The 22,418-nt window shown below is 35.5% G+C and overlaps 4 protein-coding genes and 1 long non-coding RNA gene across 13 annotated transcripts; 2 read left to right on the top strand and 3 right to left on the bottom strand.

Moving 5' to 3' along the window:
- Window positions 1-70: 70 nt before the first annotated feature.
- Window positions 71-2,387, bottom strand: LOC135145028 (uncharacterized). 4 transcript variants are annotated; one of them, XM_064077159.1, is made up of 16 exons: window positions 2,347-2,387; window positions 2,041-2,137; window positions 1,871-1,974; window positions 1,726-1,816; window positions 1,623-1,671; window positions 1,490-1,569; window positions 1,371-1,436; window positions 1,250-1,314; window positions 1,090-1,195; window positions 955-1,027; window positions 821-900; window positions 618-774; window positions 501-560; window positions 373-450; window positions 211-324; window positions 71-157 (listed from the first exon to the last, which is right to left on the bottom strand). In XM_064077159.1, exons 1-16 carry the CDS (start codon window positions 2,382-2,384, stop codon window positions 129-131), a joined length of 1,287 nt encoding a protein of 428 aa, XP_063933229.1. In that variant the 5' UTR covers window positions 2,385-2,387; the 3' UTR covers window positions 71-128. The 4 variants fall into 4 exon arrangements, with proteins under 4 accessions (XP_063933229.1, XP_063933227.1, XP_063933228.1 ...); XM_064077157.1 differs by having other exon boundaries at window positions 211-450; XM_064077158.1 differs by having other exon boundaries at window positions 211-450; window positions 618-756.
- LOC135145030 (uncharacterized) lies at window positions 743-1,386 on the top strand. The gene is made up of 2 exons (XR_010283302.1): window positions 743-804; window positions 869-1,386. It is a non-coding gene; the product is annotated as an uncharacterized LOC135145030 (long non-coding RNA).
- Window positions 2,388-5,644: 3,257 nt separating the features above from the next.
- Window positions 5,645-6,623, bottom strand: LOC135145000 (small ribosomal subunit protein uS13-like). Its single transcript, XM_064077119.1, has 5 exons — window positions 6,531-6,623; window positions 6,317-6,480; window positions 6,018-6,153; window positions 5,877-5,969; window positions 5,645-5,721 (listed from the first exon to the last, which is right to left on the bottom strand). Exons 1-4 carry the CDS (start codon window positions 6,601-6,603, stop codon window positions 5,878-5,880), a joined length of 465 nt encoding a protein of 154 aa, XP_063933189.1. The 5' UTR covers window positions 6,604-6,623; the 3' UTR covers window positions 5,645-5,721; window position 5,877.
- An 816-nt stretch (window positions 6,624-7,439) lies between these two features.
- On the bottom strand, window positions 7,440-12,364 carry LOC135145007 (probable ATP-dependent RNA helicase DHX40). 5 transcript variants are annotated; one of them, XM_064077129.1, is made up of 29 exons: window positions 12,158-12,364; window positions 11,996-12,096; window positions 11,883-11,937; window positions 11,747-11,834; window positions 11,636-11,688; window positions 11,142-11,213; window positions 10,991-11,092; window positions 10,874-10,934; window positions 10,724-10,820; window positions 10,477-10,564; window positions 10,350-10,414; window positions 10,168-10,294; window positions 10,060-10,115; window positions 9,951-10,000; window positions 9,829-9,892; window positions 9,660-9,777; window positions 9,536-9,600; window positions 9,424-9,480; window positions 9,310-9,367; window positions 9,205-9,255; window positions 9,061-9,146; window positions 8,929-9,007; window positions 8,807-8,876; window positions 8,660-8,744; window positions 8,507-8,608; window positions 8,362-8,420; window positions 8,177-8,262; window positions 8,022-8,076; window positions 7,440-7,563 (listed from the first exon to the last, which is right to left on the bottom strand). In XM_064077129.1, exons 1-29 carry the CDS (start codon window positions 12,258-12,260, stop codon window positions 7,491-7,493), a joined length of 2,226 nt encoding a protein of 741 aa, XP_063933199.1. In that variant the 5' UTR covers window positions 12,261-12,364; the 3' UTR covers window positions 7,440-7,490. The 5 variants fall into 5 exon arrangements, with proteins under 5 accessions (XP_063933199.1, XP_063933197.1, XP_063933198.1 ...); XM_064077127.1 differs by having other exon boundaries at window positions 8,507-8,744; XM_064077128.1 differs by having other exon boundaries at window positions 8,507-8,744; window positions 9,954-10,000.
- A 5,088-nt stretch (window positions 12,365-17,452) lies between these two features.
- LOC135145012 (BRCA1-associated protein-like) lies at window positions 17,453-21,521 on the top strand. 2 transcript variants are annotated; one of them, XM_064077135.1, is made up of 16 exons: window positions 17,453-17,517; window positions 17,600-17,656; window positions 17,720-17,801; window positions 17,865-17,977; window positions 18,055-18,183; window positions 18,236-18,366; window positions 18,524-18,626; window positions 18,781-18,895; window positions 19,368-19,458; window positions 19,794-19,907; window positions 19,968-20,066; window positions 20,121-20,196; window positions 20,250-20,366; window positions 20,798-20,920; window positions 20,984-21,085; window positions 21,274-21,521. In XM_064077135.1, exons 2-16 carry the CDS (start codon window positions 17,621-17,623, stop codon window positions 21,433-21,435), a joined length of 1,593 nt encoding a protein of 530 aa, XP_063933205.1. In that variant the 5' UTR covers window positions 17,453-17,517; window positions 17,600-17,620; the 3' UTR covers window positions 21,436-21,521. The 2 variants fall into 2 exon arrangements, with proteins under 2 accessions (XP_063933205.1, XP_063933206.1); XM_064077136.1 differs by lacking the exons at window positions 17,453-17,517; window positions 17,600-17,656; window positions 17,720-17,801 and having other exon boundaries at window positions 17,902-17,977; window positions 18,065-18,183.
- The last annotated feature ends 897 nt before the right edge of the window (window positions 21,522-22,418 follow it).

Genomic DNA, 22,418 nt, shown 5'->3' with positions numbered 1-22,418 from the left:
GATAAATTTATAAAAGTTGATTCAAATAATATTTATTTAAAGTTTTTTGGCTTTTTTCAATACGTGAAGTAGGTTTGTCCTATTTATTTTTTTAAAAAGACTATGCTTGAAGCGCCAAACATTCGTAGTTATAACGATCTCACAAATATACTAGTACCTGAACAGAAGTAAAAAGTTCAAAGAAAAAGAAAAACAAATTCGAAAAAATACATGAACTATCCGTAAAAGTGATGATTTTAAAGTCCGGATTGACTTCTGCTATTTTTTTTAACCACTCAATACAACTGCCGCACGGCCCCAGTGGATTACGTTCCAGAAATTTAGCTGGAATAGAGTAACAACTACGAGCGAAGACGGGTTGTGCAACAGTACTTCCTACTCCTAAGCCCAGGACAGCAAGCATCTTGAAATCGTACCGCGTTAAAGAAGGGTCCTGAGTTAGCGCAGTACCTTTGCAGAAGTAAACGCAAGTGGCATAGCAGTGGCCCAGAAGGGCTTACCAATGGCATTTCGTTCAGAGCAGAGAGTGCCGGTGGGCATGCTAACCTCTATGTTGATTCCTTAAACAGAGCAAGAGTGAGGTCAAAAGCAGCAGAATTCTGTAGGGTACGAGGAACCGGGAACAAAGAACGGCGCGCTACAGGGCTTTTGGCACATAAGCACACACAAAACAGGTTTCCTCGTTTTTCGCAGCCAGAAGTCGATCAGTTCGCCTTCATCTACTAACGCTCCTTGCTGGTTAACTTTCAAATTTTGCTGTTGAAACCACGCAGCCTAAGAAAGTTCGGCTCCTCCAGTGACTTAGTAACAAGCTAAATACTTTATAAAGAGTCATTTGCTCAACTAATCTTCGAATGTTTGAGTCTAGGGAGGGCGAGTCTACGGTGATTGCTGGTTGGGCTAGTTACAGGCAAGAAGGAAGCGTTCGCCCGCAATTGTGATATAAAAGTAAACCTTCCACTAAACTGAACGCGTGGGTTTCTACGTCGTCTTCTCTTAGCACGCCACAGTGGAAAAACGATTTTGGCTAAAAGAGAAATTCAGCCAGAAGAGGCAACCAAAGGAGATTACTAAAAAAAAGCGCTGTACCTGCCACATATGAATAAATTTGGGAGAAAACTGTTTCATGCACGCACCAATTGCAAGGAGACGTGCAGGCGAGCCCGAACTCAACGAGATCGAGACGGCGAATTTTCTATGCGGTGGACTTATAATGGATTTTCTTCCTAACCAGGCAAAGCCAAGTTACTCTTTCCAGGACTCTCCATACTCTTGGGCAAGTCGCTGGCGGTGCTCGTACAACAACGGCGTGACCTTGTGAAGTTTGCTATTATTGTGACTCTGGATATGGCGACGGTGGAAGGCCAGACCAGAGTAGTAACGAAATCAACGTTCTCTTTGTACTTAAAAATGCCCTTGGGAGAATGCAAAGGGACCTGAGGCCGTAATAATTCCACGCAGGCAACCCACACAGGCTAGAAATATATACCACTTCTATATCAGGGTGAATTGTCTGAATAAACTTTTTGAGAAGGATAGACGTGCTCTCAGTGGAATTGTCATAGTTTCCTTGTTAAAGAGAATAAGAATTTATAAAAAAGGTAGAAAGCTAAGAAAACTACCACGAGAAGGGTAAAGACTATGCTCGGCGCCGCTTATTAAGTAAACGATCTGCAAGTCTCACTCAGTCAACACACTAAACAAACAAACTTCCTTTAAAGAAACCAGCTTGTTTTTCCTCGCCTCCTCCGGGGAAACCCACTCGTATAATATACTTCCAATAAGCGGGAAAAAAACGTGAAAAACTTCAATGTTACTGCAACTTTAAGATAAATATAAGCGTCATATTTTTAACAGTAGCAGCACGAACCGCCGATCTCTACTTAAGGCAGACTGTTGAACGGAAGGCCTTAAATGAAAATCTTCCCAACTTTCAGCATATGCCGGTCGGGCCAGAGTTATCCCATAAGGGATCTATTATTACGTGTTTCACAGTAATATGACAATATATAGATTACCAAAAACCCAAAATGTTTTAACCGACTGAAAATTGGCTTGGTCTCTTAGAAGCATCGGAATGTTAAGGACCTCTATATCGCGAGGACTCAAGCTATTAAGTTGTGCAAGCAACTTCATGCTGTGCAGAATTAAATGTAACCAGAAGAGACGTTTTTACTTAGAATTTAATATTACGTAAACTAAATACTTTATTAATATGTAAGGTATTTTGTAGAGAAAGTTTACTATGCGAAAACTTTACATAAAAACTTGATTTTAAACCAAAATTAATATATAAGCGCAAAATAAATCTAACTAACTTATTAAAAATGTGGAAGGTCGCACTACCTATAGGGATGAAATTTGGAATAAGAAGGTCGTGCCATCAAAGAAGCCTCTGTTATATTTATAAAAATAGGCACGAGAAGTATATTGTGGAAAAGTTACTATCATTCGGCGTAACCCCTTCTCTTAAAAACTCATAGCGTTCAAGCTCTTCTTCAGAAAGCTTCAACCCTAAGTTAAAGAAAGTAAGAAGAGAATAAGATCTTATTAAAATACTCGAACGTAATATATATAAACATATTTTTTGGTTCCAAAAAATGATACGTTTATGAATATATAAAAGCACCTTACTAACTATTATATTACGTATTACCTAGCAGAAGGTCTGAATGAGAGACATTATGTACTAAAATGTGAACACCTCTGCCTTCAAACACTTTTATCTCCATTATTAAACTTCTAAAAGTTGCAGTTCAGCGACACAATTAACTAGTGCGACTCTAGACAAAGCCCCCTTAAAAAGTTTTCTATAAGGTTGTATGCCGAGTAAAGCCTCACTATTAATCTTTCTGCTTATCTGCTCACCCTTCCAGCAAAGAACCTTAAAAATTAGACATTACGACAGGTATTAAAGAGAAATACGGCAAGTTTATTGAGACAATCTAATTGCACCTTCAGTAAATTATTTATTTATTTAAGACAGTTTCTGGTGTTCGATCGAGTCAAAAACTTCGAATTCTCGAGCTCTCCATCAGGAGTAACCGCAAATATATTACAAATAGCATTCAGGGTGTCTTTATTTTTTTACATTGACAAAAAAAAAAGACCAGCGCTTAAGCGCATCCCCTGGGTGGCACTAACGTACCCAGTCTCATGACGCGTAAATAAGTTCGCTTACCGGTAGGCGATTAGTGTGCCTGGTGAGCCTGTCATTAAGGTTCACAGCATGGCGTTAGAAGGACAATGTTTAAAGGGTCAGCTGAAGGCCCCGGTGAAGAGCATCAATTGGCACAAACCACGCTGCAATTTGTTCTGTGGCACTTGAAAATGCCGACGCTATCGCAGTGGGGTTGTAGGCCCAAGCAGCAGGCGCGTATGCCGTTGTTGGCTGGATGTAAGCCACAACTGCCTTTTGTTTCGCAGAGAAAGTTTACTCTTGCCGCAAAGTAAAGGTTAGTGCCTTGGCCGCTGCCTTGACCTTCGCCGTTAAATAGTCCTTATGAGGGCACCAGGAAAATTAGTTGTCGATGATGATTTCCAAGCTTTTCGCTTGAGAACGCCATGGACCCTTCACGCCATTAAAGGTTAAGGGCACTAACAAAGGGGCGCGTTTCTTTGAAATTAATATAGCTTTGCTTTTCTCACATTTATAGTAACCTTCCATCACCGCACCAGATAGAGGGGACGTTAAGATACCGCTGTAGATACTTGCATAGTAAGGTGGGGAACTTCAATGAGGAATATACGCTTGTTTCATTAGCGTAGAGGATGTTCGTGTGTGTGGATCGAACGGCAAGGGTAAGTCGCTCATGAAATAGCAAATAAAAGATGCGAGAGAAGTGATCCCTGAGGGACCCCTGCTGTCAGAGATCAATAGTTTGTAATGTAGTGGTAAACAATTTAATAGAATTTTTGTTTGTAGGTAAGTTGTACAAGTGACCACAAGACCAATAATGCGAGTTAGCACCGACGGAAGTCGAGCCCTCATCCTTGAGTTTGCGCAACAATGCTCCAATTACCGAGCTACAGTGACAACTCACATCTCCGGTCGATAAATTGCGTAAACAACTTTAGTTACCTTTGGCCATCTAGTTACTCTTACAGGACACAAAAGATTCACGAACAGTGCACTTTAAAGACCATTTAATGCTCTTTCCAGGAAACTTCTTTGATAACTCGATATAATAAAAAAAGATATTTTTATATAAGTTATTTAGTATCATCAAAGTAGTAGCTGACTTTGAAAAATAGTTTACTGTTTCACTATATACTAAAATCCCAAATCTCGCTAGGCTCATGTTTTGTTTCTATTTTATTCATATAACGGTTCACTTTAGTATTGCAGTTTGCGACTGAAGCACGTGATTACTTGCTTAGGTTATCTATGATAGATCACAGTTCGAAGAAAACTAGGATGACAGTGCTTAATAGTGAAATAGTAAACATATATATATTTTTTTCTGTAATTAAAATTTTAAAGGTTTTTAGGTTTACTAAACATCTATAGATACTGTATCCTAAGGAAATATATCGGTAAGTTGGCCTCGGAGGAGTTATATTAACCATTTTTTGCTTCGCTCTATTGCTTTAAACCACATTCAAAATACTTTAGGAGCTTATAAAAAGTGTTTTAATTTAAGTAGTATAATGCATATTAATTATAAAAGTTGTTTCCAAACTTTTTTCTTGTGTTGCCCTTGAGTCTAAGGCAATCGTTAGAGAATTCATAAACACCGCGGAGTCTTCGAGCTTATGTTTAACGGGTTAATTACGTAACCCCATCGCACCAGAATTAACAATTATTGTAGTTCATTAAAGTGCACTAATGTGCAAACACAAAGTAGTGATACTAGTTCTTATCAACGCAGCTGGTTTATATATTCTCGCCCTTACCAATTCAAAACTTCTATTAATTACTTTTTAAGTTCTAATCAATAAATCGATTTTTGAACTGCCCAAAGATACGACGTTGAGGTATTGGTCGAGATGTAGGAGATAACTAAGTAAAAAAGATTATGAAACTCTCTCATTATTTTATTTAATGACTTAAGATTTTTTTAAATCTTAACATCTATCCCACCCTTGAAGACAGATGCTAACAAATTAGCAAGCATATATTTTTCTAACAAACGCGATGTAGTTTTTTACAGAAGTACAAAATAAATTCCACATAATTCCTTCTTAATAATTCAATGCTTCTTATGCAAAAAAAAAATTGATTTATTTTTCAATAAAAACCAGGGAAGCCTTATTTGTATCAAAGTCGCACATAGTTCACTACAAAGCCAAGTGTTTAAATAGAATAAATAGTGTTTCATATAGCAGAGTAATATTAATATATAGTGTTGCAAAGTCAACACCTACAAGTCATGAAAGGCTTAAACCACTTTGTGAGGTGTTTTAAAAGAGAATTGTCAGCAGGTCAAGCGCGATGCACAACTTAAAACAAGAAGTTAGTGCAAAGGAGACATAACAGCCAGTCTTTTCCTTTACTTTGAACTTAAAGCATTATTGTAAGTGTGAGGAAGGTTTGGCATTGTATTTAAATATAATCAATCATTGAGATGAACAGAATAGCAGTACTTATGCAAGGACTACTAAAATCGTTTATATAGTAAAAATGTGTTAAAAAATCAGTAAGGTTTATTTCGAGATACTTTCAACCAAAAAATTACAAAATACTTTTTCCAGTCACTGTTTAAACAAATCCTGTAAAAACTACAAAAAATATTGAGTTTGAAAAATAATAATATAGTAAGTAAGACATGAAAGCACAGTTCATAATAAGGTAAAGCATAGAAAATTCCGCAAATGAAAGTCAGGCAAAGGAAAGAATCATCACAAAACAAAGATCAAGCTCCTTAGTGACGTGCCTTATTTCTTTTTTAAAGTTTGTACGCGTGCACCACGCCCTGTCGTCTTGGTATGCTGTCCTCTCACGCGTAAGCCCCACGCATGCCGAATTCCTTTGCAAATTAATCAATTTTTTATAAGTCAAAACTAGAAGAAAGCACCTCTATGGCTTCGGATTTTTCTCATGCGCTCTAAATCTTCTCTAAGAACAGTGTCAACTTCGTTGCCAAGCTTTTGCGAATACTTTCCCGTTCGTATGTCTTTTTGTCTGTTAAGGAACCATGTCGGGATTTTATACTAAAATAACCAATATATAAATTTATTGCACATGATGTTGGTATACAAATATGTAATATAGTTCATCTGTAAATTTTCTACATAATAAAGTCAGCCAATGTAGGTAAAGTTACAAAAATAATCATTACATACAAAAATAGTTGGTTATATAAATTATGTACACCTGAAGAGGATTTTGCATTATGGCGACTATCCTATTTATCTCATCCTCTGAAAGTTCCCCAGCGCGTTTACTAAGATCAACGTCAGCTTTTTTACACATAAGTATGGCATATCTGCGGCCTACACCTTTTATGGCAGTCAAAGCGTAGGGAACTTTCAACTTGCCTGAGTTATTAAGGTAATCTTAATATTATTTAAAAAAGTAAAAAAATAACCATCGACATTAGTATTCATTATACGAAGAATGTGTTGAAACCGATCGTTAGCCAAAAGTGACTGGTAGCACATATACAAATGAATTAGCTTAAAAAGTTATCTATAAACAAAAACACAAATGATGAAACGGAAAAACAAAAAATTTTTACAAAAGAATATCTTAATAACTCTGTAATATAACTAAATGCGCCTTTATAAAGAAAAGGTTAAAAGACAACACACGGTAAAAAAGACCATCGCAAGGGGGTAGTAGAGAAAAAAGAGGAGCGCCTGGTGATCTTCCTTTGGCCTCGTTTATATCCCACCTTTCCACGTGTGGTAAAAAGTTCGATTGCTTTTGTTTCTAGTAACCTCGAGCCCTGTTGATTGTGTCAAAGGTTTTAATGGTTTTACATAAAGCCCAAATAGTTCTTATCAATGTTTATTTAAAATTGAGAAAAATGATTATATTATTTTTGCCAAGTTTCATTACATTAGCATAGCTTTAGAGACTACTGTCGTGTTTATAACAAATAGCCTACTCGCGTAAATGAACCCCCCGTAGCGGATTTGTTTTCAGTTAAGAAGTCAATATTAGTTTGGTGGTAGTTCAGCCTTAATAGCTTTACACAAAATAAAATAAAATAAATGTATTTGACTATTTTTTTCTTTGCAGTATTTTGTATTTTAATTATATCGCGTTTTTTCTATAACAATATTTGTACCTGATAAAGGGCATTAACGTCTAGTTTTTACTGCTTACTCTTTAACAAAAAAAAGGACCTTTTAACAACCGTAAATATATTCCTGAACTCTTGATTTTTGTTTGAGCATTGTATATATTAAAATTACATACTTTTTAAAAATCAACATAATTATGAAATGGTATTTCGACGTGAATGTGTAATAAAAAAAAAGTATAAAATATCTTTTTAGAATTTAGTTATGCTTTTATTATTATAAGTGACATGTTGAAACAATTAGCCTGTTGATTTCTTTTTCCTTTTCAAATATTTCACTCTTGCCAGTTTAATATCTTCCTCCGAAGTTTTTCTAGTTATGAGATGAATATTAAATTGTTATATACAAATAAAAAATAGTTTGCATGTCAGAATATACATAATACAGCGAAAACCATCAATTTTTTTCAAAGTATAATTATAGCAATAAACTTTTAGCATAAATATTTTAAAAACTCGGGCAACGTCAATTCTTGCCTTACACTAGAAAATAATACAAGTTCTTAGTGTGAAGTTACTCTAATAAGGACTAGAGGTGGCTTATTTAATATTGTATGCTTCGCTTTGAAAAAATTCTGAAGTAGTTAAAAAAACAAGTAGGGACAACGTTAAAAAAGGATGAACTTTGAATTATGACAATTTTTATTAGAGGCTGTGTATAACTCCCGGTATTTTTTATAATATTGATCTTCCAAATTACAAACACTCAAAAGTTCAACGTGGGTTATTATACATTTCAGTAACTTTTAAAGGAACAGTTACAAAACGTACCTTTTATAGTTAATACTTTCTATAACCTTTTCACTCGCTTCGTAACTGCTTCGCACTTTCATAAGGGAAGATAGAATTATACAAAAATAATATTATGCATAAATATCATTGATACAGGAAATAATAGTACTTTTAATAAAATAAATAAAACAAACTTAAAGCTATTTTTTCCTGACTTTCAACTAGTTTTCTAACAAAAGTTCCGGAGGTACTTAAATTGTCTTCATTAAACAAGTGTATCCTAAAAAAAATTTTTTCGTCCAAGTTTTACTTTTAATAAAAATTTTCTATAACAAGCCAAACCAAAAGGAGTATGTTTAACTTTTTACAAAGTTTTTACCTCGAAAGAAGATTTTCTATCCATTTATACTCAATCTTGACAATATTTTCAATAAAGACCTGATTGAGTTGTGAAGATTATGCTTTATAACCCAAACTTTCTTTCGGAAATATCAAAGTAAGTTTTCAATAGAAGCCAGACTAACTTTGCTGGTGACCCACAATTTTAAAAACACACACCAATCGAGTTCACTTTCTCTGCCGAAAAACAACGAGTTCGGATGAACAAAAACAACATTTCCACGACCCTTTAAAAACGATCTGCAGCGATAATATACAGTATTGTAATAAAAGAGTGCCTCCATCGTGCGAAGGTACGAGCGCCCTTTAACTAGCCTGCCAGCCCGTCCGAAGTAGCCCGCACAAAAACACTGCCGGAGAATTCTGGAGTACAAAGTGGGCTCGCCTAAAAAATTACTAGCGCTCGAAAAGTAGGAATGACCCACATGCTCGCCCTTTCGGTTAAAATCATGTGGCCCTTGGAAGGCAGACTGCGGCAACTGCTCAGTGGTTTGTCTACAGAGAGTAATACAAGCAAAAGGGTGGGATTATTATATTAAAGGAAGACTCTGTGTGCGGAAGATCTCGCAAAGCTGTGCTTTTATGCGCCGAGCATCCAGCACTGCCGGATAGAACACACCATAGTCCTCATAGCACGTGCACTATGAGACTATTTATGAAAAAGGCATGAAGAGCACACTTTGCAGAACTGCGAAGGGCGCTGAGAACTCCAGCAGCGCTCGAACAAAATAAGCAAGCAGGTCGCATCATCAACTACAGCCAATGCTTCCATTGCATATAAAAAATAAGTAGTAATCCAATCTCGATAAATGTTTCATTTTACGTTCTTTATTTTCAGCATATAATTGGTCCCTGCGGGTCCGCATTATATCAACTGCATCATTTTTATAATGAGTACAATGGTGAGTCATTAGTTTAGAGGAGCAACCGTTTTTGTGGCTATAGAAAATTCGTTCCACAGAGAGGCACCCCACAATAGTCGTCATCTTCAATATATAACTATTGCATGAAAAGTACTACAACAGTACTTATATATTGTCACTTCGTCCAGGCAGTTTGAAGCTGCTGCTTCCAGCAAAACTTTCGACATTTCGGGAATCTGTAAATGTAATAGCTATACAATTCTACGAAAGGTCAAAAATCGACGAAGCAACCATCGGAAAGTGAACCATTTTTGTGCCATACTGGGTAAGTTTTCCTGTCTCTGGGTCGAGGGCGTCTAGTTAAGGTTAATACCTTTATAATAGAACCCCAGCAGTGAATTAATAGCGTACTTACCTAAGACTACCAAAGCTTTTAGAGCCTCGATAAGGTTTTTTTTAGGAGGAGGATCAATAAAGCTGAAAGATAGAACGTCCTCCACTCCGAAGTGCTTAAGAAACAAAACGACGTTGGCCTTAATATATTATTAAAACATACATGCGTATCTATAGAAAAAGCTTAATACCAAACTCGATCTTTGGATCTCAGGGACTGTTGTCGGGGGAAAATATCCATTCATAACTTCTTCGCTAGAAAGCAGGAAAAGTCGATACATAGCGTCAACTATTTGAAGTATTGAGATCGAACCACCTGTACAAACGGTAGCACTTTCCAGGAGATGTACGGCCAGCCCGCCCCTGCTTAACATAATGGCGGTTATACGGAACACGGCTGATGCAACGAGAATTTATTATACAGCTCTCTGCTTTGCCTCCGAGTGGGAAATGGGAACAACTGCAAGTGACTGCAGGCCTATGAAATAAAGGCAGTCCCCAAAAGTCTGGCGAAATAGTTCTAGAGCAACCAGTAGAAGCGTCAAAGATATTCTGCTTTACAAATCCTGAGTCCACCACGTACTTGATCCCGTCTATAGTGATGGAGGTTGCCGCGATATTCGTGGATACTACGACTTTTCTAATGCCTGGTACCATCTAGTGTAAAGCCACTCAGGCGAGAGGAGCCTCTAAAGTAAGGCTGTAGAATAACCTTCGAAAAGGCAGCCCGCTGGGCTTCGGGGGGAAGCAAGGCATACAACGGAAATATTGCTATTCCTACTTGTACACACAGAACACTTAACAAGAGCCTCAAACTTACAAGTGCGTTATCCAACCACCTTTTATGGAAGAGTCGGAAACATCGAAATGATAATCTAACTTTTCCGAAGCGTTATAAAGCGCGTCACACACCTTTTCGATTTCGGCCTTCATTTATATAAATATTGTCGACACTTTGTTAACCAAAGCTTTCTTAAACGAGTTAACTATAGCGTACAAGACCTAACCGTCCTTAGACAGACTGTAACCATGCAAGAAAGCCCAGCGCACACCATTACAACACAGAAATAAAAAAAAAAGGAACACCTGCCCGGTCAGAAACAAGAGGATGTCGCCGGGGCCCTGCTGGCGGTGTATTGCAAGCACAGTGTCCACCGCATGGCCCAAGTAAGTAGGAGGACCTCTTATAGCCAATAAAAGAGAAAGGTTTCACGGAGTTGAACTAAGCGGACTCACAGCTCAAACTCCTTTCCACCAAGAAGATTGCAATAGACCAACTCAACGGGGAAAAGTGATCCTGCCAAGCAAAGGAGTTACACCAATAGGAATAGGTGTATTGCATAGAAAGCTCACCAGGAATGCGATACACATCGCTTTTAAAAAAGGATGAGAACTTGTCCACGTCGAGAGTGGCGCTCATAACAATTATCAATGGGCCCTCCCTGCGTCCTTTTTCTATGCGGGTATTAATTCAAACGAAAAAGCTAAAGAAATGGTGGGTTACGCAAAGATGGGCTAGAAAACTTTTCTTTGACAAGTCCAAACAAAATGTCAGTTTCTAAACTTCGTTCATGCGCTACAAAGATATAAGGCGCTAAACTTTACTATAAGGAGGAACTATTGGCTTGAACACGTGCGCAACTTATCACAAATAAGAATTTTTATTTTCACGTGATTATTGTTTATTTTAAAGTGAAAAAGAGGTTAAAGCTGAAAAATTAATTAAAAAGGTACGTAAATTACATAAGACGTAGTCTAATAATATAAAATTATACGTATTAATATAACTATAAAACTAGCTAATATTATTGTAATCGTATAAAAACATTTATTGAAGCAAGCAGAACAAAAGAACAGGAGATGTAAAATTACTTTAATAATTTTAAACAAAAAAATAAAACTTAACATGAGAAAAAAGAAGCAATTATGCTGAATTATATAACAAAAAAGTATTAAGTAGTTATAATAATTATATTAATCTACTTTAAGAGCGTATACCTTCATCTAGTACAACAACTTCATATTGTTTAAATTGTTTTCTTAAAAAATCCCTAATAAAAGATTGAATTATTAAACGGTTGTAAGATTCTTGAGAGCTACACTTAATACCGCAGTAAGCAACCATCTGTGACGTACTTAATCTTGGTACGGGAAGAAAAACAATCTTCAAACCTGACCGAATAACCAACCAGGTCTCCTGAGCTTCGTTAGTAAAATAAACAGGGATAACGACGTTCCTACAAACCTAATCTACTATTCATCTCTTCGGCAACTCGGGAAGCTAAACTCATTGCAGCAACCTAAAAGAATATTTACAAAAGCATAAACACCAACAATTTTAGAGAAGACATAAATAACCCTTCTTGGCTGAGAAATAACTATGGTCTCATCAGTTTTTATAAATCCATGCTCATACAAAAGCTGAGGAATCTGTGTACTTTTACCGCTACCCGTTTCTCCTTTTATAATAAAATTACATTGACAGTATTCATTAAAAAAATTTTTTTTAAAGAAACTTACCGACTATGATGGAGACACTTAATGAATTTTTTAAATGCAACAAAAGCTGTTGCACATCTTTGTAAATAGGGAGTAAAAACTTAGATTTTTTAGAAAAACGCATTTAAAGTTTCTTTAAATTTTTTTATTAAAAAAAAATACAATAATTTAAAGGTTTTTAAACATTATTGGTGGTGTCATCACCGTTACAATTGTATAATAGAACGGCCAAATATATTTTGTTATGCGCCGGCTAGTCCTAAAGCCCAACTAACATTAGCCCGCGCGCGGTGGTTCTCTGTTTCTAACGCACTACAGAACCATGATTTCATAAAATAGACTGTGACCATTCCTGCTCGTATTTCTATAACCTCAAATAATAAAAATCAAGGGATGTAAAAGTTTTCGCAAAAATGAACATGATATACCAATCGTAACACCAAGAAATATAATAAAATAATAGGGTAATTATAGATAAAAATATAAAATGACGTGTAAAATAAAAACCTACATTACCCGATGTTTTGCTAATCAATTAGGACGACAAGCCCGTTAGCTTGAGTTTTTATAAGCTTCAGACCTTATAAATTACCTATTTATTTAACGGTCACTTCTTAAGCGAGTCAACTGTGCTTTATTTTTATGGGTTTGTTGGACCACCAATAGTCGCCGCCCTAACTCCACCCAGAATTAAATGCTTGATAGTTAGCGTGATTTAGGCACATTGCCAAGCTGTGAACCCTTATGTTCTTTAAAACCCTCATTAGGCAGTAACAACCAAACCGACCGTGCAGGGAGGGCTGTTGTTTTTGGAGATGAGCTAACAGCACTTAATCGTTGAGTACCTAAAGCTCGTCAAAAGAGGTTGAAAAATGTTCGTTTTATTTATTATTTTAATAAAGCGCAGTAATCCAATATAATTACGACAATGAAATACACTCAAGTCATAATTAAAAATAAACTTTAAAATCAATTTAGTTATAAACAAAATAGTAGCGGTAATAACTTACCCATTGTTAGCCAGTAAAGTATTAAAAATTTCAGTCACCTCCATAATATACAGAAAGATATTACAAAATAAACGGTGCAGCCCCTGATATATAAAGGTACACTTATTTTATGAGCTAGAGGGAGTGACACCACTTAAGAAAATCCCCAGCCTGTAATAAGGTTTGTAAACCCGCTTTTAAGACTTTTCGATTGATAATTAGGAGCCTGAGAACCTAAACTTTACAGCTATTAGTAGACAGTCGCGTTGGTGCTTATTGGATTACTCTCTAAAATGTGCAAAAAGTAAGTTTTTTGAGGTTACGAGCTTTAGAAGAGATAAAGGGAGATTATGCCGAAGTTTAATTAAAATTCTGTTAATCTAAGAACAACTGGTATCTTCAACGAGGCCGTTATTGTACTTGAAATGTTTTATTTAGCGTAAGAACGATAGGTAACTACTATCTTAGACCTCGTTTTAAGGGGCCCCAATATTTTTGTTTTAAATCTCTATAACTATTATAAGAGCGTTTATTTTCCCAGTAAAGGCAAAAAATAGAGAATGCTATAACCCTTTATTTACGTACAATTTTTTGTTTGTAACGAAAATTGTTACTAACGCAGCTAAATAGTGAGCAGGACTAAATGGTATCTGCTGTAACCACGTCTTCATCTCAAACTTTGACGGTATCTACGCTAAGTGGTATAACTTTAATGAACTAACTCAACTCACCTTGGTGCCAGGCGGTAGTGCGAAGTCCTATTTGAAATGAATTACCGCACGACCGAACCTCTGCAACAGATTAGAAACAAGTTGAACCTTTTAACACATTATTAACATAAAATAGTCTAATGTTTTAAATTACTTGGAACGAAATGAGTAAAAAGACAAAAGGGCAACTTTGGCACTCTCATTATTCCCCCTTCCCCATGTTTTTACCTCTGAAAGCCCTACACAGTACACACAATTGGTCATATTTGCAACATTTACTGGCTACCATTTTTCCGTCTAGGCTAAAGTGAGCCCAGAAATAACCATTGGGAACCTTGCCGGAGATAGTTGAAACGGCGCTTCGTCTCAGGTTTCTCAAATAAACAGAATTAACCTTCTCTATGACCGGTAAAGTTTTGCTTGACGAAAGGAGTTCGGTCTAAAGAGACTGGAACCTCTTGTCTGTAACTTTGCTGCAAGAAAACAAGTACATAATTGTACCCTGAAGTAGACGGTAGTGGCGGGGACCCAGAATACTTCCGATGAAACCGCTAAAAAAAGTACGCATCTTTGTTAAAATATTATTGAACTCTTTCGACCTCTTGCAGAAAAAAAGACCTCCAAAGCCGGACTTGCTCTATCAGCTAAGTAGATCAGTATTGTCGAGCAGAACAAACTATTGCAGCTCTTTACAGAAAACACAAGAATGGTTGCGAAGACAAGAATGATGTTAAGTAAACTACTTATTTATACTGAGCTACTTTTTACGTACTACAGGCACTTAAAGCTTCAACTGTACTAGATAGTGAACTCAGGAGGAATAGATTTAGAGATGCTTGCACAACCCTCTAAGACAACAAAGTGGACGCCAACTTTGGAGTCAGAAGACCATTTTTAGGTATCATGTCTTAACACTGTACATTGCTTCTTGACCCAGTTTGGATACACATTACCATCAAACTTAAGCTGAGTAAACCGATTCTGATTCCAGTAAGGCTCTCCATATGGAAAAATTTGCAAAAATGATAAATCCCAACAAAAGGTCTAAACTTGTATAGCTGCGCGAAGAATTGAGTGGGTTAGCAGAGACCAATAAGGAAGGGCGTTTGAGAAATGCGTTTATTACAAACCTGTCAGTACATCATTGAAAAAGTAGCACCTGACAAGAAGAGGACCTCAGTCACAAAGGATTGGTAATAAACATAGTTACTGGATGTCGAGAAATGAAGACTCTACTTTTTCCGCTAGATAGGATTTAGTAGTCTACTTGTAAAGTTTGGCTGAAGGCGCCCCATACAGTGCTAGCATGTGATAAGTATAGGACGCAACTACCTTCGAATACTAATTTTAACATATTTAAGAGAGAGATTGGTTGATTCCGCAATGGTCCTATTCTTAGTGGTATATCGAATAACACTAAAATACCGGAAGATTGTTGTCAATGCGCTTTTTTATAGAGAAGTATGAATGGCTAACGAGGATGGCAGTGCTTACTGTTAAAGTAGTCGTAAAGTTGGCGACAGTAACCTTCTATCCTTTAGATGCGTCTTTAACGCAAATATGATTGACTTAAGAACCATTACTATCTGAGCCCACCTTAGACCCAATCTAAAGCGGTACGGTGGCCTCAGAGGGCGGCGGCTAAGAGAACATAGTTTAATTATTATTTTTTTTTGCACCATAAGAGGTTAAAAACTTGTCGGTTGCTTATAGTCCATGTGACCCTTCACAATAGAGTTAGCAAAGTCGGCAACGCCATTTTAGGTTACGATTGAGGTAGGCCCAGCGGTTCACCTCGGGTAGACACCCAGACGAAGAAAAAGTTTTTTAATAGAGGTGAAATTCAGACACTACTAGATGTACACCCGTTTAATTCGGTTTGCTGGTCACTCAGGGTAGCAATATTTTCGGATTGGCAATATCTGCCACATGATGTGAAAGCGAAAAGTTATACGACTTACGTACTCCTAAGTTTTTCATTAATCCCATTCTTACCTTTTGCTTTTATTCAGTCAAATTGATTGAAGTAATGTAGAGAGAATGCTGGAAGAAAGAGCACTTAAAAACCGCTCTCTAGATTAGCTTACTGGTTTGTTCATCGTACGGAACATTATTAAATGAGCCCTAACGTAATCCCTACCCCTTCGACTTTCCATTGTCGTTGTAAGGTAATGAGCAAAGGAAAACCATCATACACGACCGTTCGTGCTTTAGCTGCACCTCACTTTATCTTTTTATTTCAGCTGTTTGGTGAGAGACAGAATTATCCAATGGGGGATTTTTTTCCAGGTGATCTTCTGCTTGAGAGAAATATATAGTAAATTTGCAAAAAATTTAAACTTCAAAGTATTTCAATTTCTCCCAATAATAATTACGTTGGGTTACGTTTAAAGGTTAGAATAGAGAAAGGATTGTTTTTGTTTCCTTAATTAGTGTACTTTTACAGTCTTCAAAGGTAGTTATGCTGGGGCAACGAAGTTTGTCCACCTGAAAGATGGATACTCTCTAGATACCTCTATTTAGCTACTGCAGGAGGTTGAAAGTTAAGAATTAATATATAAATAGTAAAATGAATAGTGGGAAATTAAAGATGAAAAAATCGTTTTTAGTTTTAAAGAAAGAGAAATATTAATGAGTGTACGCTCCTCTTCTAAAAAAATCTCAAAATAATCCTATGGGTGGAAAAAAGCCCCATGTAACTTACTTTTGATTATATGACATTTCTTTAATGTGATGATTTCATTCTAAAAACGAGGAGCTCAAACCTATTTATCAGTCAGTTAGTTTCAAAAGTTAGATATAGTTAGCTAAAGAGGCTAAATTAATTTACTTTTTTCTCTTTCTAAGTTTTAGTTTACTATAGTTTTCGTTACTTTCATCTATTAACCTTAAAATGAACTTTTGTGGCAGTAATCTTTTAAGCAATCTCTTTTACATGTAGAGGTTCTTTAGAATTTTACTTCTTCAATTTTCGATGAACTCCAAAAATTGGATTTAGAAAAGTTATCTACAATCTAGGTTTCGAGGGGCTTGGGCTGATTAGTTGTGCGCCTAATAAAGTAAAACGTTATGTTTAAGCTCTACTACAGTAGAAATCTTTATATATTATATATATTTGTCATTTTTCACAATTTTAACTAACGTGTACTGTAAATTTGTGCATGGTAGTAGGTTACGGCAATAGAGTAGCTTTACTTACAGAACCTAGGGGCTAATTATTTAAATTTTTAATAAAAATATTTGTTATAATAGTATACATTAAACGATTTAAGGGTTGCGTTTAGACAGGCCTCTTTGTACTGCGCTCAGTTTATGCTATGTTTTTTAATAATAGTCACTATATGTAATAACAATATGTACAGTTTGTGCACAGTAAAATGTAAGTACGGGCAACCTATTTTATATGGGGGAGGGGGGGGCCTATCATAAGTAAGCTATTATTTGCTTTGTAGTTGTACCTGCGTAATGCGTTCTTTTATAAAGTTATAAATTAGCGCAAAATCTTTTGAATCTCTCATTTACATAAGAAATTTATTAAATTAAATAGGACTGTAAGTAGTTAAACCCTTCCTTAAAGCTAAAAGTAGATCATAATTTTTGGTAAAAAAGAGCCCAAGACGCCCTATTTAAAGAAAAAGGAGCCAATTTAAAGTGACTTTAAAACTCCAATGTTTGCTTATGAGTATATATGAATATTTTTCTTTTAATGAAAAAAAAGGTTAAACTCTAAAAGCTTGACGTTATAAATTTTATCTACTAAATAGTTTAACTCCTTCCCCTTCTTTATGAAGTCGAATAATAAACTTTGTAAACAATTTTCGGTAACGTCTAGACCTTGGTATAATAAAGGCCTATTTTACTTTTGTAAAACTTATAACGCCTAGCCTATGTTTCGCATTGTGTTTGAGCTGCAACCTGGGCTTAGCCCAACTCAAGACCCTTTCTTTTTCTACCAGACCTCTAAAGGTGGTGCATACACTTTCTAAAGCGCAGTGTTTAAAAGTACTCTTGGCCTTTTTATTACAATAGCTGCTTTATACCGTTCAGTTAAAAAGAAAAAACAAAAGATTTCTGAAGTGTTCCTCGGCAAAAGAGAATTCTTAACTTTTAACATCCTAAAAGTGCCCGTTGAAAACTGCTCAGTATTTCTTTTTGTTTTAAATTTATAGTATTGAATAAGCAACTTTTATACAAGTTATTTTAACTGAGTTATAAATAGTCGTTTATAGAGATGGAAGTAGATCCAAAGGAGGTATACTCAAGTGCAACCTCAGGGGACTGCCTAAAGGCTCTTCTTCACTTTTATAAGTACAACAGCTCGAAGAATGAACTTTTAAAGAAAAACAAAGTGGAGTTAGTTATATTTTGGCAGTAACTTATTTTACTTTTTATTATATCAGCAGCTTCCTCCTGAGTCGTTAAGATCTAAACTTGTTTGTATAGCTAATGTGCCAGCTTCAGTAGACTGTTGCGAACTACTTCACTTCCTTCGGTCTTCTTTAGCAGCTGTCTCAAATATACGAATCGTTCAGTTAATATTTATTTGCTTTACTAATTTTATTTATTAGTTTCAGATCCACTTTTGAAAATCGTTCTTTCTATTAATATTTGAACTAATAAATCCGCACTTAAATATCGATTATATCATTAAGAATAGAAAGTTAATGAATTATTATTTTATTTAAAAGAGAACAATCGAAAGAAATTTATTTGGTTTTACTTCAGTTTCGCACTCAGTTATCTGCCGATGACTTCTTTTTGGCTTTCAACGATGTTCCCTATAACTTAAACGTAGTTTCTTAACTTTACCAAAAAATTGGCTAGAGTTTACTATCCCTTTCTTGTCTCTATTTCTCTTCAATTCTAAATAGTATGTTTATTAGGTGTTTTTTGTTGGTAGTTAAGTTACTCAAACCAGCTTTGTTTAAAAGTATTATTTCGCTAGTCCACGCTCTGCCACGTCCTGTTTGTTGAAAAGGTCGAGATTGTGGAAGGCAGTTGCTTTGATTATTATCCGCCGCTAGGAACTACTGAGCTCCCCTCCTGCTCTGTGTGTTTGGGTTTTTTTTTAAGTGTTCCTTCGCCTACGAGTTTTTTTTTTATATCTACAGTATTAAATAGAAATCTCTTAGGATTTGAGATAACCTCCTTATATATTTTTAAATAATATATATATATATTTGTTTTGTAAGCCCTTCGTTTTTCAAATGTAGACCTTGACTTCCTTTTTATCCCGTTTACACTTGTTTCAATTTTATTTTTAAACAGTTTAAAGTTATTTTTCGGTTGAAGATTTTTCGTATAAAAGATTTCCGATTCAAAAAAACGTTATGTTAACTTAATTGCCCAAGTTATTCGTTTTAATTTTTTAAACTTTACTCTTCAGCTTAATCTTCAGTACCTTCGTTCTCTTGTTTTAAAAGTTTTTATTAATAAATATATAATAATTCTCAAAATTTAGAAAATTAAGAAGTAAATTTTTTTTCTTTTTACAATAACTTAGAAAATTTAAGTAATCTTTTTCCCATAAAGAATTCTTAGATGACCAAACGACCGCCATCTTCACAACGCTCTGCAATCATTCCTTTCATTGTCAGTGCATTCGTGCTTGGAAGCCGCGCAGGTCTTCATTATTAATATTTATTGCGAGTTTGCTTATACATATTATCTACTTAAGAATTGGTTTGTAGCCTCTTTTAGTTTCCTTTAATTGTTAGATTTTAGTACTTTATGACTGTATAAAAGTTTTATGTGTGTTACTCACGCTTTAAGAGTTTGTCACTTGCAAAAGTGCAAAGTAAAGATTAGTAAAATATATACAAACTACTGGTTATCGGCTTACGAAGCTGAAGTAACACGGCTGCCTTGCTCCCTCCCTCCAATTAATTAACTACTCTCACGGCCTACCCAATCTTTTTTATTTTTAACGCGTCTTTCCTGCGAACGTGTGTGCACCAGTTGTCCGGTATGCCGCTTCTCCCAAAGCCCACAGAATCGCAACGAGTGTTCTTCCTGTGGCGTTCACGAGGGTCTCTGGATGTGTTTGGTGTGCGGAAATATCGGCTGTGGAAGGCAAACAAACTGCTTCTTCTTTTTTTAGTGCTGCCCTTCTATTTTTGATACTAAACTCAGATACTTGCAGAGGCACTCTTTCGAGCACTTCACTCTTACGCAGCACACGTACGCGATGGATCTCCAAACACAGCGCGTCTGGGACTATGCAGCAGACAAGTGCTTCTCACTAATTAATTTTTGCCCTTCGTTACTGTAATTTTTGTGATCAAGTTATGTTCACCGATTGGTTCAGAGTTCTGAAGAAGGCAAACTTGTCGAGGTTTCGTCCGCCTTTGCAAGCGTGGAGGTTTCGTTACTGGTGTTTGAGTCCTTTTTCCTTTTGGTGGTTATCTTTTGCAGGAAAAAGTGGATTCGCTAACTCTTGAGTATTCGCATTTGCTAAGCGCACAAATGGAAGAACAAAAGCGATACTTTACTGAACAGTTGGAATTGAGATCGCAAGACCTCACTAACAAAGTATCGCTTGTTACAATTAATCCCTCATAGACAACTTTGTAATATAAATATTTTTAGTTAAAATTAAAATAATATTATAAAATATAATTTACACCTAAAGCACTAATTTTGCAACACTTTTTTTTATAATAAAGTATAATTTCTGTCTACGGGGTTCGAGGTAATTAAGATACTATCTCATTACTTTAATTGTTTCAGTTTATGAGAAGTTATTACAAAAATAAAGTAATAAAGTTTAATTGAAACGAAGTGACATTTAAAGCGCTTAGATCAAAATAAAAAAAGTAAAAATTATAAGAAACAGGTTTATACTCTGAAATAGTAAGTGCAGAATTAAAAAATTTGTACTTCGCTCAATTTCGTAATTGTATTTTTTTTAAGCCAAAACATATTACTCTATTAAATTGTTAATATCAAGTTATATAACATAGATTGAATTACTTGAAAGCAAACTCAACGAGGAAAAGAAAAAGAATAACACACTTTTATCGCAACTAACAAATACACAATTAAGTTATAAAAAGTGTACTTCTGAACTTCAGGAGGAGAGACAGGCAAATATTTTATAAAGAAAGCGGTTGATTTGTTCATTGGAAATTGAAACATTACAACTTTAGCTTTCGAAATCTTTAGAAGTGAATTTGCAGTACTGGAAGAAACAGAAGGAAGCAAAGGAAAAACTAATAGCCCAAAATGAGCAGGAGATAGCCGAACTCAAGGTACCGCCGGTCAAACTTTTTTTTATAGGATTGCTTGTTATCCTAATTCGAGGAGAACAGTAGTTTCAGTAGTAATAAGTACCACCAATTCGGTTTAAGATTACTTTGTCTCATTTTTTTTTTCATAATTATTTCTTGGAAAGCCGGAGAGTATTATATATGGTATATATATATGCTACCGCGTTTAGAGTCAAGTGCGGGATCTAATGTTCTTTCTGGAGACTCGAGAAAAGCTAAAAGAAGATCCGGAATTGCAGGATGGGAAGCTAATTGTGGTAGATAAAAAAACTTTGCCTTCTAAGAAAAAACAAAAAGCGGGAAGTTGGAATAAGAAAACTAAAGAAAAATGAGTCTTTCAAATTCTTAAACTGCTCGAGGCAAATTACAGCACTGTTATATTATAGATGAGCGAATATATTTTCATACAGTGAAAGAATTTTAAGGGTTTATTAAATAGAAAAAGTATTAGAGTTTCCTAAAAAGTTAATAAATAAAAACTTTTATAGTTTACTGCTTTTAAGGCGACGATGTGCAGTAAAACTAGCATAACTTAAATTATTTTGTAATTCACATATAATATTGTAATTTTAAAGGTAGTAAATAGAACTTAATCTTAAAAGTGTTAGATAAAATTAGGTTGGTGCCAAAGATTACAGAATTGGAGAGATTTTATGTTTTACGACTCTAGGGACCTATAGTTTTTCCTCAAATATACAAGTCAAGTAAATAGCCTTGAAGCCCCACTACACCGAGAGTTGGGGTAGCTTTCTTAGTCACTTGACCATCTCTGCCTTTCGCACTGCGCCTAAGAAGCCGTGAATATATTTTTCGAGGCAGCGACGTTTTTAATTTAACAAAAAACCTGTCGAGAAAGAAATCACGGCTTGTGTTGCCTACGCCTCGTGTGTGTGGTGTATACCATTTCTTTAAAACAAAAAACAATTTTCGTTCATCTGCGCCCACTTTGGCACTACTCACCACGGCTTTATGGTAATTATATGTAAGACCTTCTAGCGTAGTTTTTTATTTCAAAATTTTATGCCAATCACGTTGCACTCTCCACCAACTGGAAACATCTTAAAAGTGGTTGAAATTACGTTACTTAACCTCCATCCCATAAACTTTTAGTCGCAAAAAATAATCTACTTCATATAACTTTTAAGAGCTGTATAGTGAACCAATACATGCTGAAAAAGTAACAAAAACTGACTTTAGCAAGTTTCTGATGCTAGTGGACAAGGAAAGGGTTGAGGGAAGATTTTTGGTAGGTAAAGCTAATAACTTATCTAATTTTTTTTTAAAACGAAAATATCAAGGAACGCTACTTCCATAT

Source organism: Zophobas morio, unplaced genomic scaffold (assembly GCF_036711695.1).
Source record: "Zophobas morio isolate AGI-343-1 ecotype UQ-CSIRO unplaced genomic scaffold, CSIRO_AGI_Zmor_V1 ptg000118l, whole genome shotgun sequence".
Classification (NCBI taxonomy): Eukaryota; Metazoa; Arthropoda; class Insecta; order Coleoptera; family Tenebrionidae; genus Zophobas; species Zophobas morio.
The sequence above is the reverse complement of the archived record's forward strand: the minus strand, read 5'-3'. Positions and strand labels throughout refer to the sequence as shown.